Genomic DNA, 12547 nt, shown 5'->3' with positions numbered 1-12547 from the left:
GCGGGTCAGTTTAGGAAACTGCTCCTGGAATGGGGTGCTAGGGATTGAAGGTGGGTTTGGGAGAGTAGACAGCAGATCATAAATGTCCCAGTATACCGTAATAATGATGCTGCAGTTATGCCTGTAAGACACAGGATATTGGTGATTCCAGGCATCATAGGGATGTTATCAAGTGTGCATTTTAGAGGATCTGAGCAGCACTCTGGGGGATGACCCAGAGGAGGGAGATTAAGGGCCGGGAGACTGGTTGAGAAGCCCGGGCAAGAGCCTGGCAAGGCAGGAGCTGGTCTCCCCATCTGCAGCTCAGAGGGCCAATGAAACACAGGTGCGGAGGAAGCAGTGATAGAGAGAAGACAGATGTCAGACAGGGGAGAACTTTCAGTGGAAAACGTTGCAGGTATAATGGTATGAGGAAATCAGGGAGCTTTGAAATAGGCATTTCAAGCACAAAAAGAAGGAACTGCTTATGGTCCTGTACAGGGACAGAGGTCACCAAGGCTGGAATGGAAACTCCAAGGGCGGCTGAGCAGCTTTGTACAGCGTGCACTCTTCCGTGGCATCGCCCAATGGAGAGACCAGGGAGCCGCCAGCTAGGTTCTAGTGGGGATGCTGTGCTGGGTTCCTGGTCTCATCGATCCATTCCCAGCCTGTGTGTCCTCCACAGTTATATCCCATGTCTCACTAACATGGACCTTTGGCTCACATCTAGCTCATCTCATCACTGTTCTTCAGACAGAACACACATTTTTAAATTCTGGGCTTTTTTCTCCTATGGATAATACTGCCACATATTTCCCTTCTCCCTCTTTTATCTGGGAGAACCTCTGTTATCTCCCCTCTGTAACCCTCTTAAATCCTCTGGACCCCTTTCATCCTACCAGCTCCAGGAAACTTACTTAAACCTCCACCAATCCTACCTTTATTTTCTTTTTTCTTGCCCTTATGGTTGATATTGTATCAGCTCTGGAGCAGGAGTGTGGGTTCAAATCCTGGCTTGCCACAGCCAGCTGTGTGACCCAGAGCAGGACACTTAGCAGCCCCTGATGACTTTGGATCCTCTTCTATAATTAGTTACTACTTCCCATGATGGTTGTGAGAATTTAATGAGTTAGTTCAAATAAAAGAGTACAGAATACATAGTAAAAAGTCAGTGACACTTAGCTTCTGTTATGTGTGTGAGTTTTATATTGCACTTATATTTCTCTCTGGGCACGTAGTAGGAACTCAGGAAGTATTTACTAATTTGATCTCATTAATATGCTGTTAGATGATCCTGGAATATCTATCACTTTTATAACCTCTTAAATTTGTCTTCTTTGGGAAAGAATTACCCGTTTATATTTTTGCTATGTCATGAAAAAGGAGGGAGTAACTGACATTCCAAATATAGCATACAATTTAAATATAGTAAATAAGAATTACTGAATACTTCTTATGGACTAGGCATTGCCTCACAAGAATCTTATGAGTGGGTATCATTAGTATCCTATTTTACATATGAACAAACCGAAATATCAAGAAGTAAAATAACTTATCCAAAGTAAAAGAGCTGGGACTTATGTTGTTCTTTCTTTCTTTTTCTTTTTCCTGTTTTAGAGAGAGAGAATGAGCAGGGAAGAGGGATAGAAGCAGAGAAAGAGAGAGAAAATCCCAAGCAGGTGTGGAGCTGGACGCAGGGCTTGACCATGACCCCGGGATCATGATCTGAGCTGAAATCAAGAGTTGGATGCTCAACTGACTAAGCCACCCAGGTGTCCCTATGTGTTTCTGACTCTAGAGCTCACGCTCACCTACCTTCCAATATATGTCCAATATACGGGACCTGTTGATCCAACTGCAGCCCAAGGTTGAAACATGAGATGCACAGAGAGGTGTGGTAGCGTAAAGAGTGGGGATGGCTTTACAGGTGGGAAAAAATTGCATGAGCAAGGTTGCAAAATATAAATGAGACTGGTGTGTGCGGGAGAATCTGGTATGACATGCCTGAATCTATGGGGAAGGAATGAATACAGATAAGTCTGCTCTTTTTTGTCCTGTGCAGGTGACTCTTACTCTGTGGGAGGCTTGCTTTCCAGCCTTAAGCACACTGTTCACCACTCTCTGCTGCCTCTTCTGCACACTGTACAGCCTAACCTTCTATTTTTCCAACTGTCTTTAGTGGCGATCTTTGATATTTCACTAGAAGTTCCTTAAGATAGTGACTATCATTGGTCTTCCAGAGCAATCCCCGGCATGAAATTGGCACTCAATAAATGTTTTTTGAATTGAAGAAATAATGGATAAAACAAAGCCAAAATAATGATGAAAGGGTCAGACTTTAGAGAGTTTTAAGAGCTAGTCAGAGGATATTGGGGATATTCCTTTTGAAAGAAAATGATGTGTGCAAATTGTTTTAGGAAAATTAGTCACATAGGGACGGTCAGATAGATTTATTCTCATTTTTATATCTCTGCTGACATTGTTTTCCTTCCCTGAGGTGCTATCCCCCTGCCTCTCTGCCCATCCTGTCCAGTGCAACTCTTTCATTACAGAGGGTATTTCAAAGGCTCATTGGAAAGCCAACAGGATTTTGTATAAAAAGGTAAATTATTACTTGTGTCTTCCATATTTCTAAATTAGCCTATCCTGTCTGGGAGGGGAAATATTCATAAAAAGCCTTGTCTACTCACATAGTCACCATCATACTGGGTAGTTGCTTGTGTGGCTACTTTAGAATAAAAAAGGGATTCAGTAGGGGTGCGGGGCTGGCTCAGTCAGTGGAGCATGCGACTCTTGGTCTTGGGGTTATGGGTTTGAGCCCCATGTTGAGTGTAGAGATTACTTACAGTGAAATAAAATAATTTTTTAAAAAAAGGGGATGCAATGAAAGGCAAGAAAATTGTAATTAAAAGCAGAGAAGACTGTAGCATAAATCCACAACAATTTTTCATGGAGCAAAATAATATTGGAATTGACCAAGCCCCAAAGTAAATGTGCATGTACTCTTTCACACTTTCATTCATTATATATGTAAAATTACATATGATACACACACACACAAGTGTGCTGAAAAATATTTAACAGCTGGCTTGCCACAAAAAAAGGGGAAACACTGAAGTGTCATACTTGCTGATTTCTGTAGTTAAAAAAAAAACAAAACTACACCCATGGCCAATTTTAAGCAACCAGTGTGGCCAACACAGAGTTGGGAAGACACGCTAACAACCTAGTCTTCCAAAGCCTGTATTTTTTGGCTGTAACACGCAACAACGTATACAGACTTTTGGAAGTCTGCTCTGTGCCAGACACAGTGCTGAGGTCACTGAGGATACAAGACCCTACTCTTAAGGATGTTTGTGGCAGTAGGAAGCTGGACAGACTAACAATAATGATGCTAAGAATTACTAAACCAGCAGTATATGCAAATCATTATGGAAACATAGCTAGAATACCTAACATACATAGTTACAGCTAGGCATTAAGTTATATAAATTTGCCTGAGAAATTCAGGGAAGGCTTGGTGGGGTAGCTGGGGGTACCATTTGATCTGAGACTCAAAAGATCATTGCGAGTTTGCCAGATGAAGGGCATTCTGGCTGAAAGAACAAGTTCAGAGAGCTACAAATAATTCAGTATCACTACAGCATAAAGTATAAGTTAGGAGAGCCACAAGAGAATAAGCTGAAAACATAGGAAGGAGGCAGGATCTTATTTGTTAATGCTAAGATGTTTAAATTGTAGACCTCACGGAACCATATAAATCACTTGGATAACATATCTCTGTGTTAGAGCAATCCCCTAGTGAGCAGTATACAGAATGATTTGGGAGAGATTGGAACTAGAGCCTGAGAGGCTGCTGAGGTGTGTGCTGAATTCGAGCAGGTGGGCAGCGGCGAGGGAGGACAATGGTGGTGTGAACGAGGTATGTACAATATGAGAATTTGGAGCTAGAACCACTCAGACTTGGGTATACAGAGCAGAAGGCACCTTAGAAGGACTCCCGGATTTCTGGGTTGGGACTCTCAAATAAGAAAGAAAGAGGAAGGTAGAGGTTATCAAGAAAAATAATGGGTTTAGTCTCAGACATATTGGATTTGATGCACTTACATGATGTCCAGAAAACAATAAAGTGTTTGCTAGAGCTGCGTGCTGCAGACTCATAACTGAGCACGGATAAAAGCAGGGAGAATTACAAAGGGCAAGGTTGTGGAGGCAAGAAGGGAGTCAGATGCAACAGGGTCAGGCGACCTTCATTGGACAACTGCTTTCTGTTGCCCCACTGCAACGACACCAGCTCTAGACTGTTCTGTCCCTGAACCTGCCCAGCCATCTCCCAGCCTCTGTTCTGTTGGGGTCCGTTCCTTCTTTCTCTCCTGGTCTTCTTGGTGTGGCTTTTAGACCTTCTGTCCATCTTTACAGGCTCAACTCAATGCCACATACTCCAGAAAACCTGCCTCCTTTCTCCCTCATTTCACCTCTCCCCTCCTGATGCTGTGTCTTCTATCCAGAACACGATGGGCTGCTCAGGATAGTGTGTGCACATCGTCAATAGTGAGCTCCTTGAAGGTGAAGAGTTCGTCTCTCTATGTCCCTGTAGCCTCCACACTTAGGACAGTGTTAGGTGCTTTTTGGATTATGAGTGGATGTTTCATTAAAGTGAGGAAGATATCAAATATAAAATGCCCTACTGCACAACTTTGCTTAGTGTTGACCTTGCTCTAGCTTTATATTTCTCACCCGTCCCCCAACCCATAAAGGAAAGGTAAAGGAGCCTAAAGACATGGTGCCAGCCCAGCCTTCCTGTGTCTGGAGCTTGGGATATCTGCTGGCAGCTTGAAGAATTCACAAAAGGCTACGTAAAGAAATACAGTTTGTCATGATCAAGGCTAGCTGATTTTAAGGTGTGCGTGTGTGTGTGTGTGTGTGTGTGTGTGTATGGCCAAATTAAGAATGCTGTAGGGGTACATAGGAGGCATATAGGAAAATTTATTTTTCTCTACTGATGAAATTATGGCTCAAAGCTGCAAATATAAAACTAGGAATAAACAATGTTCATCTAACCAAGGGACACAAAGCACATAACTGCAGGGGATTTTCAATGAGTTGGTTTATGGGGTATGTACAGAGTCTTTCCTTATACAGGATGTGAATGGGAAAATAGAAGGCTATTCTTTGGTAATAAACGTAAGATGGCTCACTTAGATACCTGTGTGCCAAGCGACAACAATCGTATTTTCTTCCATCTTCGAGACCTTTATACTATGAAGGATATAGTCGATCCCAGACAAATGAAGCAAATAAAACACACAGAAATCAAAAAAGGAACTGTGGAAACAGTCACAGTAAAACTTGAGAAACCCCTGATTTAGGCTTAACGCTGAAGAGTTCAGTACCATTAATTTGCCTGATAAGATTAGCCATTGATGAAGCTGCCTAGACAACTTACAGGATTTTATGCTTCCAAACACCAGCACTACTGCCTGATATTATACCATTATGCCTTCTTTCCCTCCCTTAAGACCCTTCCAGTGTCTTACAGGATTTTCCTTGTTCAAGGTGTTTTCTTTAAAAAGTAAGTAGCACATTGGGGGGCCTGACTCTCGGTTTCGGCTCAGGTCATGATTTCACGATTCTGTGAGTTCGAGCTCCCCATGGGGCTCTGTGCTGATGATGTGGAGCCTGCTTGGGATTCTCTCTCTCCCTTTCTGTCTGCCCCTCCCCTGCTCACACTGTCTCTGTCTCTCTCAAAAGTGAATAAACTTAAAAAAAAACCCAAAACACCTTTAAAAAAAAGTAAATAGCACTGGAGGCAGGAGTTGGAGGGAGGAATGAGGAGAAGACAAAAGACACATTTAAGCCCTTTCTTTATCTCAGTTTTCCATTTTCCAGGAGCTCATCTCACTACTGGAGTGTGCCAAGGGGCTGGAGATCAGTGAGAAAGGACAGACAGGAGGGAAGGGTAGTGGAGGGGACAGGTGGAAGGAGCTAAGATGAATTTTGTCCCATGCATCTCATTGGATTTGGACAAGGAGTCTGTGAGTAATTGCTATTCCCCTTTTATTGATTAAAAAAAATCAAGACTAAGAGAAACTGACTCAGTCTTACCCATTTTCTTTTACTCTGCTATTCTCCTTAAGAATATTAATTTCAACATTTTATGTAAAGGCAGAGTATAAAATTTTATGTATATATATGTATTTCTGTATTTATATACAAAAGATCAAGTGAAAACATAAGGAAAAGAATATACGCACGTGCTAATAAACTGTGGTTTGGGGAGGTGGAGTAAGAGATGCCTTTTTCTTAATCCTAGTTTTCCGTGTTTTCCATAATATGCATGATTGCTTTTATATCATCAGCAGCAATAACAGTAGCAACAACAACAAAAGGCATGTATCACTTTAAAAAGGAAAGCTGTGGGGCACCTTGGTGGTTCAATCAGTTAAGCATCCAATTTAGGCTCAGGTCATGATCTCGTGGTTCATGAGTTCGAGCCCCGCTCCGGGCTCTGTGCTGACAGCTCAGAGCCTGGAGCCCGGTTCAGATTCTGTGTCTCCCTCTCTCTCTGCCCCTCCCCTGCTCACGCTCTGTCTTTGTCTCTCAATAAATAAATAAATGTTAAAAAAAATTTTTTAAAAAGGACAGCTTTGTTTCTTGGGCTAGCAATGTTCCTCTGGTAAGGTAGAAGGCTGGTAAGAAATGTATGGAAACAGAGACTGGTATTTTAAAGGCTTCTTTAGTCAAATAAAACCCATAACGGAAAATTTGCCATAAACTCAGAGCTTCTATTTGGACTCTGTTCCACAGTTTTCCCACCAGAGAAAAGAGAAACTAATTAGAGCTACTGAATGCAAAAGAAAACTGGTAGTCTGATCCACACAATGTTCTGAGCACCCCTGCATCCTATGGAAAGTAAATGCTTGTACTGAATGTGTGTATCCGTAGTACAGTCCATTACCAAGATGTTTCTGTGCCTCCAAAGTACCGAGGGATCCAATCAATTCTTTTGAAATATATAGCCAGTAATAGAGATATTTTATCTACACAATGCTCCACATGGGAATTGGCACTGTGTGAAGAGAGCTGAAATGTGACAAATGGGACCATTTAAACCTTATCTCCTCAATATCAAAACACCCAATTATAAAGCAAAAGATTTAGTCAATCAGAAAAATATTTTTTCTACACAGGCCCAAGCCTTGATTTTGAGTAATTTATTTCATTGAATTTACCAAATATTTAGTCGGTTTCCTAAAATATATTTGAATCTCTAAATAATAGGGGGGAGGGGAAGATATGATCTGGATTTTCTGCATGGGGGATAAAAGTTGAAGACAAACGAAAATGCACGTTTGTCCCTTACATATAAATGCTCATTTATTTACTTTTTAAATGGAGATCTCTTAGGCTATGCATATTTGACTTTAATAACTTGGTTTGAAAGACCTGGCCCAGACAGAGTATTTATTAAAATGTAAATTAAACTTGCCGGAAAGAAAAAAAATGCAGAGAAAATATGGAAATAAAAGACCCTGGTCATAGTAGGTGGAGGTTTGAACCTTTCGAAGATTTAAGAAAAGGACAATTTTAGAAGAGAAAAAGGCCAAACGAAAGGTACATTGATTTTGGACAAAACGGGCCCCCCTGCACGGCTCTCACTCCCACTCATCGATCAGGGCAGCTTGCGTCTTCTAGGCTCAGAGCCCTGATGCTGTGTTGTCTCCAGCCAGTGTGTCCTCTATGTTCACGCTTCACCCTTTCTTTCTTTGAAACATCTCTGGTTCACACCTTACTTTAAGTTCTCCTGATAGAGAATCTTACTACCTCATGCCTGAATCACTACCACCCATTTCCAAAGTGGTCTTTCTGCCAATGGTCTCCTGTTTCATCCACACATTGATCACCCCCCTGAATCATGCTGCGGACTGCTGCTCTCTGCTCACCACCCACAACTCCCTTCTCTGCCTGATAGTTGGGATCCTCCACAGCCCCTTCTCTGTCTCTTAACCACATACATACACACACACACACACACACACACGTTAATACAATCTTTCTTTTTACTGCTCCCCCAAATACATCACTCACTTTAATCAACCAAATCACTTAATACCATAAAAATCCCACTCCGTGTGCCCTTCCTTGTCTCCTTTCAAAACCCATAACATTCTCACCCCAGCCAGGTCCTTTCCTGTGTGGAGTGCTGTCCTCTTAACTTTTACTTTGCAAAGGAGCTCCATTCTTTCAGAGCCTTTTCAAATGCCACCTCTTCCAGGAAGCCTTCTCTGATCCCTTTAGCCCCATAATTTCCTTTCTTTTCTCTGAATTGCCATCGCATCTGTAATCAAGACTGAATTTCATGACATATTACTTAAATGCACTTCTATTGATTTATATGCCATCCTGTGTTTCTCAATGAGGGCGTTATTGGCATTTATGACAGGGCACTGCTTCAACGCGCAGGCCTGTCTTGCACATGTCAGGACATTTGATGCCTGTCACTCTTGAATGCTATCAGACAGTGATGTTATTGTGACAAACCCAAATGCTCCGAATACATTCCCAAATGCCTTCGTTATTCAAAAGTTCCTTAGAGAGGGTACTATATCATATACACATCTGTTCAACAACTAAGCTGTTTAAATGGTGACTGTATATAGTATTTTAAAGAACAAATCTTTATTTCTCTTACAGTTGCCCACAGATTACAAAACTAGGAAGGAGGCTAATTGACAGTCAGGTGTTAATCACTGTTCCATTTCATACGATGTTTTGTTGAACCCTCATACCAAGCCTGGATGCTATTTATCTTTATTTTATAAATGAGGAGACTGAGGCTCACAGTGTTCTGCTTATTCAATGTCATCCTGTTTGATTAGGGCCCTGGCATTTAAGCCCAGGATTGTTTGGGACCAAATCTTCAACTTTGTCTCCTACCCCCAACCTGTATAAAGAGACTATCTGCAACAGCTTCGAAATAAGAGTGTGAACATGTAACATAATTAACAATTTAAAATAGGTACTAGTGACTATAATTGAAAAGAAGGACATTAGTGCAAACATTTTTTTTAGAATTTATAACAAGAATATAAATTGGAGTCTAATGAACAAATTTACTCGCTGACTCCCTTTGCTGCAGACATTAAACCATGTTTGATCTCTAATTGAGATGTACATATTCTTTACTTTCTTAATGTATTTGTTAATGTTTGTCTTGGCAGATGGACAACAGATCTCTCTAAATTTTCCTTAATCAAGTTTTGGGTAATGGATGGCCAAACATGCCCTGTATTAGCTAGCATTGCTGGACCCAAAGCAATAGGGATCTAAAAGCTGGCACTTCCTACATCTCTGTCTAGTATCGAGGTATCTACAATAATAAATGTTCTATAAATCAAATCTCACAGTATCATGTAAAATGATACTCCTTTTAAATTACAGTTTCTTATGTATGCCATGCATATCTACAACACCTGTAATTATTAGCAGCTCACTTCAGTGTGTGCCCATATGTCCAATTAAAATTCTTCATATCTCAACGACCTAGAGTTTAGGAAGTAATAGCATGTATAATCTATATGCATACTTTTTAAAGCATGCTTCCTCAGTTTCTATCTATGCACACAGGAAGAACTGCATTTCATACAGGGAAAGAGAGAGAGAGCCAGTACTGTTGATTTCAAGTTTTCTTTTTCAGCCATGAGAATAAATGTTTACCATGTGTTTATTGTGTTTAGCAGAGAAGGGAAAGGAACTGAAGGCTAAGTTCATATGTAAATAGAGCTGAACGTGTATGTGGTATGAAAGTATTTCATTCCTATATTGTCTTATAAGCCTTTTCTACTGTAACAAAGTTGCACTCCATTCACTAGTAAAACCACTATTCAACCGTAACCACATCCACATTTGGTGATCTGAAAGCATAAAGGGATTTTTAGTTATGCTTACCAGGAAAAACAGACATTTAAAAAATAAATCATTCTTTGTGACAAACAAATTGAGCTTGGTGTTAGCCTTTTTATCAGAACATTTCCTGAGCAAAGTGCTTTTTCAGCTTCTGCATGCTGGGATACTTTGCAGGGAGCTGGGGGAGAGGGTGATAGAAACTTTCCCCACTAAAACTAGGAAGTCCAGGAACTGAAGCCCTCTCATTTATATATCTCAGTGAACAACTGTAGAATTATTGCTTTGACTCATCTTTTCTCAAACTACCTTATCAAATCTTTGTCATGTAATAGAACTTTTAAAGATATCCAGAAGCCACAAATGGTGTATTTTGATAACATTTCCCAGAGAGTCACAAACATTTTAAAGGTGGATTTCTAGAGTTTCTGTTTATATTTCTCTCTATCTTAACAGCACCTAAACTGATACCTGCTGCTATGCTATCACATTTTCCCCACCTATTTTTAGGTCTTTACTTGCTTTAGAGATGGATTTAATATGTAAAGCAGAAGCTTCAACTGTGAAACATTTGCATGACTGTATTTTCTTTTTGCCATCAGCTAAGTAAGGCAAAGTGGACCCCATCCTGCAAGGGACTCTATCCCACGTTTCTTCTGTGGACTTGGAGGCTTTGGTTTGCTTACCTGCTTCCTTGAAGATACTGTGCTGTTGAAACATCTATTAGAGGTCTTTGAATTCATATTCTTGTTCTGGTGGGTTGAGTCATTTTTCCATGTCTTAGAGTTTTCTTTAGGATCTGAAGGAATGGGATTTAAGAAGAGGATCCTAGCTATGAATCCATAGAGGACGGTGGCCAGTATCATCGGCACGACATAAAAGACACCAAAGTCCATTAGGTAAATAGGTGAGTAGTAATTCCTGGAGATCTTGTAGCCACAGGACACCACAATAGCATCTTTGTAGGTGCTAATATTGAGATCCAGCAAGAAGAACCAGAGCATACAGTAAATCGATGTGAAAGCCCAGACAAAGATGATGATCTTTTTGGCTCTGGAAAATGTGCAGAGAAACTGGGCTTTGATGGGGTGACAGATTGCTATGTACCTCTCAATGGTAAAGGCTGTGATGGAACAAGAGGAGGCATTAATGCCCAAGTACTGGAGGTAAGTGATGCAGAGGCATCCCACATAGCCGTAGACCCAGGACCCATAGATACTGTCTGTTATGTTGGGGAGGCCAGCAGCCACCAGGACCATGAGATCAGCTACTGCCAGACTCACCAGGTAGCAGTTTGTGGGGGTCCTCATGTGCTTGGTTCTCATGACCACCAGGACCACCATGATGTTGCCCACGATGCCCAAACCACAAATAACGAGCACAAGGAAGATGGTGACCACTTGGTATTCTAGGGCCACCACTGCTCTGGGTTGAAGCTGTGTTTGGTTCAGTTCACTTACTGTCTCGTTTTCCATCTTTAGTGACTTGAAGTTTCTCTGAAACACTTCTCAAAACATCCTCTTCCTGGTGTTCTGCCTTTATCTCAGTGGTTCTCTCCCCCTGTGAAGAGTTATAGTCCAAATTCATCACCGTTTCAAATGGGGCCAGTCACTGACAGCAGCTCTCTCTTCCGCTACTTTCACCTCTCGTGTTTCTACAGTAACAGGGCTCACATGTACTTCTGAAAACTCCTTTTAAGGCAACCCTCGTGTAGGAAGGAGCAACTGTTTTTTGACCAGCTTAATAAGAGGCACCTATTTCCTCTTAATGGAGAAAAAGCTCGTAAGAGAAACAGAGAAAGCTCCCTATTTTGAAAGACTGCCCAGAAGGAAAAACTGAATGATATCTGCTCTCGCTGAAAAAGAAATACAAAGAGACCTCTTAGATGCTTGGGAAAAGTGTAAAGAAGAAAAATGTACCAGGGGGAAAAGGCTCAGTGATGAAGCTTGGTAGGATTTTAGCGTTTGCCTCCTTTGCTCTCTGAGGGTGGGAGGGCTTGGCTACAAAATAGCAAGTCTTTGAGCCTCCATTTCCCCATGCCCCCTGCCCTGCCTTCCCAGTAGAGGCCAATTTCTTCTCTTACCTTTTCCTCTGTGGCGCTGCCTGCTTTCTCCAGGTGGATGAAGCAGTAATAAGTCCAAGTTTCCAATCCTGCAGGAGGTCTCGTCTACTTTGTTGACGGGGATACCATTTAGCAGCGCTCAGTCTTCAGACCTGCAGTTCCTCTAAACCCTTGCAGTTCTTTCCAACTGCTGACAGACCACACAGCCGCAGCAGGAGCAGAGGCAGCAACAATGAGGCTGTCGAATCATAGAGCGTCCCCTAATGAGCACACATGCTCTCTCTCTCCCTCCCTCCCTCCCCCCCCCCCCCCCCCCCCCCCCCCCCCCCCGCTCTCTGACACACACACACACACACACACACACACACACACACGCCGGCCAGCCAGTCCTCACTGATTCAGAGTCTTCTCCCCTTGAAGGATTTCCTTTTAAACATGCTGATGACAGGGTCTTCCGTCTCTCTGGAAGGCTGAAATCACAAGCAAGGGTTCCAGAGGCAGCTGGGACTGTAGTCTCTTCTAGTCTAAGTGCCACAGGAATTCCAGTACCTGAGAAGCCCTGAAATATGTTCACACTCCCTGTGTGTGATGGGACTTCCGGGA

General features: G+C 42.0%; 1 protein-coding gene across 1 annotated transcript in view; it reads right to left on the bottom strand.

Annotated features, from left to right (window-relative positions):
* Positions 1-12209, bottom strand: part of TRHR (thyrotropin releasing hormone receptor) — a 45626-nt gene extending 33417 nt beyond the window's left edge. The window contains exons 1-2 of the mRNA XM_042973319.1: positions 11966-12209; positions 10569-11442 (exon numbers count right to left, since the gene is read on the bottom strand). Coding sequence (XP_042829253.1) covers positions 10569-11357 — 789 coding nt within the window. The 5' untranslated portion in view covers positions 11358-11442; positions 11966-12209. The remainder of the gene's footprint in view (positions 1-10568; positions 11443-11965) is intronic.
* Between the last annotated feature and the right edge of the window lie 338 nt (positions 12210-12547).

This window comes from Panthera tigris, chromosome F2 (genome assembly GCF_018350195.1).
Source record: "Panthera tigris isolate Pti1 chromosome F2, P.tigris_Pti1_mat1.1, whole genome shotgun sequence".
Lineage (NCBI taxonomy): Eukaryota > Metazoa > Chordata > Mammalia > Carnivora > Felidae > Panthera > Panthera tigris.
Note: the sequence above shows the minus strand (reverse complement) of the source record. Positions and strands in the feature narration are given on the sequence as shown.